Consider the following 7027-nt stretch of genomic DNA (forward strand, 5'->3'; position numbering starts at 1 on the left):
GCCAAGTGGGTTCCCAAAGAATTCATTGTTGGGTAATTTTTCACTCGGGGTCTTTATTCCTAGTGGGCGCTTCCTCAGCGTTGTTTTTTTTGGGGGGGGGGGGGGGGGGGACGTTTTTTCCAGGGGGCATCTCTTCCGGGGACAGTTTTTCCTACACAAATTCAGGGCATGCTCAACAACTGATTATATTTTAGTAGAGCACCTGGGTTTACCTGCCCGATAACAAATAAAAATGACAATGAGCACGCCTGCTTTGATCGGAAACACAGTGCTTTAGTCACGAATAGACAATCTAAGGGTTTCTACCTGACAGTGCTGCCTTCTATGATCCTGTTACTTTACACACTGCTCCACAACTGTAAATTCACCAACCATGTACAGCTTGCAAGAAAGACAGAATATTGCGAAGCCGCTTTCTGATAGCATTGGAAGGAAGGACGCCCAAGCTATTACCACAGCAAGACGGATCTACATACACCATACTTGTAGGTCCTATTAGCACTCTGTCTGTCGGCAAAATCAATCACTTCTACACACCTGACATAAGAAACTAGTGCACTTGAATCTGGCTGCGCACAGGTAGGCAACCGGCCAAATTTCAATGCAGCTGATGTTTTCATTCTGAAACTCTCATACATAAAGAATTCGGCAATAAAAACTCTTTCTATTTCAGATTGCTTCGGCTTCTGCAGTGCCGTACACAGTCTGAGTACTTGGCGGCGAGTGCAGTGTGCGCAAAACAAAATTCTACAGATAGCACTGCGCTGTCAGGCGCTACAGCGGTACACACTGGGTGAGCCTGGGCGTAACTGCGTCTCACCGCCATGCTGTGACAGTGCCTGGCGTCGACAAAACAAAAGGTGTACCCTTTTCGGTTCAATTTGTTGCAGTCCCAATCATCGGTGTTTCCGAAACCTTAGCGCTTCAATGCAGTTTAGGAAAAGCTCGCGTGGTAGTATGCACTATTTTGCTTCGGACAGTACACGTAAGCCAAGGTGAAGGGAACAATTAGGCCACCTGTTTTGCTGTCATGAGAGAATGGCTGGATAAGACGCGCTCAAAAGGATCGAAGCCGAAATAAAACTACGCGCTAAATGTCGAGCGCAGGATAGGATGTACCCACGTTTCAGGGGCTCAGAGTGCGTAGCAGATTAAGTTTTGTGTGCTAAGGGTTTGAAGTCGCTCAAGGGGTGCTGTATACAGCACGAAAGTGCAATTCTAGTTATAGAGTTCGTATTTGTTTTGTAGCAATGCCATAAATGCGCTGCAGAAGTGTTTAGTTAATGTGGGTGGAGCTTGATTTCCTTTTACCACTTAATCTAGAGCCTATGTTGGGTGCTCGGAGAAAGGTGTAAGATTGAAAGCAACCTTATCGTAGCCAAACTGACGAGCCTATTCTACGAAGCAGCTTCAAACTTCTTCTCCCGTTTTTCATTTTATATCATCTACATGGCCGTACCTTCTGAACCAAGAAAAGTGAATTTTGGTCTCAGGCGGTATGAAAGTGTGAAGGAGTCCTTGCTTTTTTTTCCTTTTTTAGGCGCGTACATAACAGAAAACAGTGGTAATGTTGAAATCACTCTATCGTGTGTTGTCGTTTGACGGAAATACAAAATCATCTGCAATTCGTATACCTCCTTTTGAGCGTACAAAGCGCAATTGTCGTCGATTCTACATAGTCACAGAAATATAAAAAACATCATCGACTTTTTGACCCCGAACGCAAGTGACTAAAAAGTTTTGTACATACATCCGCCGTAAATGACCGGCCACATCGCTACTCGTCACGCCCGCGAGATACAAAACATTGAGGCAAATTGAAGTTGTAATTATTTGGCAGCAAATTTAAATTTTCGAAGAGCAGAAGTGTAAAACCGACTGGATCTACCTTACTTAATTAGGCGGAACCTCTGTACTTTAGAACAAAGCAATATTTATGAAAATTAAGCTCCCTCGATTGTGCGACATCTACGGCTATGAGGGAATACACGGAGTCTCCACCCATATTATAAGGTGAAGCTAACCATAAAAAGAAGAGAGACATAATGCCGTACCACCAAAACATGGAGACAGAGAGCAAACCTCAAAGTTAACGCCATTAAGACAAGCACAAAGTATTAAGTGTTGCACCTTCCAGCACTATTATGAAAACGTCCGAATAGGGGCCTAGCTCCCAGAACAAAGTGAAGATAGCTGCTAATCAACGATAAAATTTTTAACCGGTTGTAGCTCGAATGTCTACACGCAGCATTATCGGCTACGAGAGAAGACCCGTACCTATTGTCACGTACATTATACTTGCAGTCGTACGACAGAAGCACCCACCTCCGTCGACAAGTTCACGTGGGAAGCTAAATACAGACGCTCAACAATGTCGTGCGATACGTAGAGGACTTCACTGCCGCGTCCATGTATTCCAGCCTCGGTAACACCGCTCAAGAATCCTCACGTGAAACCTTCTTGAATGCTGCCCGTACACACAAATGCAAAACAGCGTGGCGATTTAGACGACTTGCAGAGAGCAAATGATTAAAAAAATGCTCGCAGAACATGTGAAATACTGCAACTGAGTGTACGATAAACGGACATATGCAGTAGGTAACAAAAGATATGATACTGCAATGTTTCGAGTTTCGATTCGAAACTTCTGTTTACTGAAAACTTCGATTGGTCTAATGAAATTCATTTTTTCCGTTCATGACCTATCGGTACTAGATGTTCCTTTACCTACATCAAAGCCGTCGCGGTGGCTTAGTGGTTATGGCACTCGACTGCTTACGCGAAAGACGCGGGTTGTTTCCCGGCCGCGGCGGTCGCATTTCGTTAGGGCCAAACTTCTATAGGCCCGTGTACGTTGCGATGTCAGTACACGTTAAAGGACCCTACGTGGTCGAAATTTCCGGAGACCTTCACTCTAGCGTCTCTCATAGCCTTAGTCGCATTGGGACCTTAAACCCCTATAAACCGAACCAAACCTACACCATCCTGATAATCTGATTGGTTTCAGAAGTGGATGGTTTTGATCTCGACTCCTGTTGTTTAGTTCAGCGTATTGCACACCACGTCTAGCAGTCCATGGAGTTACTGTATAACCTGATAACACGGCGAAATTGTCGGAAACGTCGATAAGAGTTAGTCCATTCTTATTTTCGCGCGAAGAATGTCTTTCGCGAAAACCTTTTTGGTAGTCTACCAAATTTCCTGCAAATATCTAAAAACCACACCTACTCTCAAGATGATAGTAGTAGTAGAAGGCCTTTATTCGACCATAATTTACAGGCCTATCACGTGGATCGCCTGGGCGACCAGAAGTCGCTGTTCTTCCTCCCCTTCAGCGCAAAGCCAGTCGAGCCAGGTGGTGATGGATAGAGAACGTGGGGGGGTAGGAACCCGACTGCTGAGCAGCCGGGCAATAGAAAAGGCAATGGGCCAGGTCCACGTATCTCTTCAAAACTTGGAAGGGGTGGACTGCGCTACTATGAAATCCAGTGGAAGCTGATGGTGTTTCATCCTATACCTGTGGCCGCGAATAATTGCTATCTGAGCAGTCGTATGTCGGTGTGTTAACATCGACACATTGCTCCTACTAGACCGCCGCGGTGGCTGAGTGGTTATGGTGCTCGGCTGCTGGTCCGAAAGACGCGGGTTCGATACCGGCCGCGGCCGGGGAGCGGTGGAATTTCTTTGGAGGAGAAATTCTAGAGGCCCGTCTACTGTGCGATGTCAGTGCACGTTAAAGAAGCCCAGGTGGTCGAAATTTCCGGAGCCCGCCACTACGGCGTCGCTTTGGGACGTTAAAGCCCATAACCCAAACCAAACCAAACATTGTTCCTACTGCTTACAAGAAATGCAAATGCATTTCGGAGAATATGTCGAATAAATCGTACGAAACTGAGAAAAGTTTGATAATAAGAGGCGGAAAATTAACGCACTGAGAAGCTCCCATGAAGGTGCAAAAAGCAAGCAAAATCGAGTGAAGTTAAACAGCTACGCCCCTGACAAATGCTGGCGGTAGAAGAGAGCATAACTGCATCATAATGTATTCAAAAATATCAAGTAGGCCTTTTATATCCATGTTATTCCGAATATATGAGGGAAAGTCGAAAACATCACATCTTTTTTGTTCGCTGTTGTAACCTACCACCGAGGTAACAAGACGTCTGCTTTCTTGGTAAGAGCATCCGACTGTGCGGTGCCTTCGTAAGTCGAAGACCAGAAAGGATCTGATGTGCTACAAATAACTTTCATTCCTGGCGACAAAGGCTATCTCCACAACCTTTTAAAAAGTACATGCCATCCGTACTCATCGATTTCGATTTGCGGCTCGCTGCTACTTCCTTCCAGCTGGTCCATTCACAGGTCAGGCCTGCTTATCTTTTAAAGGAAATAACTTTTGGTGCCACTCTCACCATTTCAGTGCCGAAAGCCAGCCTGATAACGACAAGACAGCCACGAGTTGGATAGAATTGTTTTTTGAAGACGACTCTTACCTGAGACGCTGGCTCCGTGGATGCCGGAACAGTCTCGCTACACGTGACATCCAAGCTGTTCTGCGGCAGCGAGAAAACGCAGGAGAGTGTATAGAAGGAAGGATGGAAGGAAGGAACAAATATGAACAAGCCCACAAGTGCTGCGAGCACCGAGTAAAAGAATCATCCACGCCGACCGTGCATATCTTATCAGAATTAGCACGTTACTCCAGCAAATGTTCAGTATCATATAGATAAGCACTTATCCCACAAAGAAGCGGCAAGCTGCAAAACTGGTCGATAACCTATTTGAGTTGTTTCGACACAGAAAACCCAAGCAGGAAGACAATGGGGAAGTGGAAGGAAGCACTTGTTTTAGACCACTGTTCGGTCTCGATGAAAAGGAGCAGTTGCCCTCACACATAGCTTATCAAGCTAGCTGGCCGGCACCTCAAGTGCTATTAGTGAGTAAGGAATGATTGACCAGAGAAAGGGCTTGCCGCCGCGATGGATGAGAAGACTACCGCATGAGCATTGTCTCGTGAAGCTTCCAGGCGACAGGTAACCTGGAGCCGATGGCCGGGGCCTATGAATGCACCAAATGCCATGGGCAGGAGGACTGCGTTCGAACATGTATTTGGCTTCTCGAGTCGATGGCGTCAGAGGGTCTGGTCCGGCGGCTTCTCAGTTCCTCGTGTCTTTTGGTCGGGGCGGGGGAAGTGGCTGGGGTGACCGGTGAGGTCGGCTCTGGTCTGGCGGGCTGGGGCACAGCCGGGCGGTGCGGACCAGGAACACATAGCCGACGACCACTGCAGACACACGACTCTGAAGCTGCAGGACCAAGATGGCGATAATACAGGGCACTTCGCACCAAATGTTACTTGGCGGCAAGCCGGTGAAAACAAAACAACATGACAGATGCTGAGAGCATGATTTCCTATTAATAGCAAATGAAGAATTCCAGCAGGCAGAATTCAACTGTCGAAGAAAATTCAGAATACTAAGAAAGAGGCCAGGTGCCATATTCTATAAGCTGGCGATTTTCCAATGTTCATTTCGATTCAATTCGGTCCTCTGACAGTAAGACATGATGCTGGGCTAGTCGGTTCATGGTTAGAGCGAAACAAAACTGCGCGAAGAAGACGGGACAAAAGAAGGCACGAATACACACACACAAAGCGCTTTGTGTGTGTGTATTCGTGCCTTCTTTTGTCCCGTCTTCTTCGCGCAGTTTTGTTTCGCTCTAACCTCTGACAGTAGTCGCTCACATATAACCCCGACTTTCAAGCGTCTGCGACAAGCTGCATGACCATTGAGCGATCGGCGACCGGACCTCACCTTTGGCTTTGCTATAATATGCGCCCAGTCGTGAGGTGCATTGCAGCGGACTGCCAACAGCAGGCGACTTGACTTGACCACCGGCTGCCAGTGGTCAGGTCCGGTTGCCTGCTGTTGCTGCAGTGCACCGTGTGATTTGGAGCATATTGCACCCAGTTTCAGCCGATCGTAAGATCCAGTTGCCAACCACCCTATTTCAGAGTCGCTACAGCCCTCTACAATTACAGCCCCTCTCTTGTCTGTAGTGGCAACTGACAGAGGACAAAGTGGACGCGAAGTGGACAATGTAAAAGGGACAACTTTTACATGCCGTTTCAAATTATTCAGTACTGACTCTTCTTTAAACATTCTTGAAATGTGCCTGAGTGCGATGTCTGTAGTTTTTTGTTGGAAAATTTCCACCAAACAAAGACATCCAAACAAAAACATCAAAGCTTATGCCATCACGAAGGCGCGTCCAGATACGAAAATTCCCGTTCATGCAGGGCAACACATGGTTCACTAACACAGGTAGGCTGGTTCTTGTAGATATGATAGGCTTCTCATACCTCTCTTGTCTGCAGTTTTATTTTACGCGAGGAGGGACATTATTCGTGTGATAAAGCACGATAAAATCTAATAATCAACAGATATTAACTGATTGCCTTTTTTTAATTTTTAGTTTTATGGCGCAGAGTTAAATTCGTAAACTGAAGCCCGTAAAAATCGATGGAGACGACAGCTTTTCAGATTTGGAAATCGGCATAGTCCTCTATAATCATAATCAGAATAGAATAAGCATCATTTTCTTCAAGTTGGCTTTCCAAGTTGCATATTAAGAATATGGGCGTTCCTTGAATCAAATGCAGGCGCAGTTAATTTCTTTTAGGATATAAGTGATGTAGACATGATTCCCGTGACGATACCACGTTCAGCGATTTGATTTTATCAACGGGTAACGCGGAAAAGCCAACTTTATGAGCTGCCAAGCGTGTATATCCCAAGGTCCATATCTCGAGGCATGACGCTGATTCTGAAATGTTATAATCTGGGTTCGCCGCATATGTCCAAAGGTTTCTCTTTCTCAATATAACCTTGTGTCCCAAAACAAAAATTTAAAAACTAATTTATTCTATTTAATTTATTTATTAAAATTTATTTTAATCAATTACTCGTGTTTTTGTTGCACGTTATTGCGTAAAATATGTATCATATAATCAACCTGCACAGACCGCACGGGC

General features: G+C 45.7%; 1 protein-coding gene across 1 annotated transcript in view; it reads right to left on the reverse strand.

Annotated features, from left to right (window-relative positions):
• LOC149344353 (solute carrier family 52, riboflavin transporter, member 3-like) overlaps window positions 1-5543 on the reverse strand; it is a 48402-nt gene extending 42859 nt beyond the window's left edge. Inside the window, exon 1 of the mRNA XM_089547221.1 lies at window positions 4491-5543. Within this exon, the coding sequence (XP_089403347.1) occupies window positions 4491-4540 (50 nt within the window). The 5' untranslated portion in view covers window positions 4541-5543. The remainder of the gene's footprint in view (window positions 1-4490) is intronic.
• Window positions 5544-7027: the final 1484 nt, after the last annotated feature.

The sequence above is a fragment of the Amblyomma mixtum genome, chromosome 5 (genome assembly GCF_055824585.1).
Source record: "Amblyomma mixtum isolate Tamu chromosome 5, ASM5582458v1, whole genome shotgun sequence".
In the NCBI taxonomy this organism is placed as follows: Eukaryota; Metazoa; Arthropoda; class Arachnida; order Ixodida; family Ixodidae; genus Amblyomma; species Amblyomma mixtum.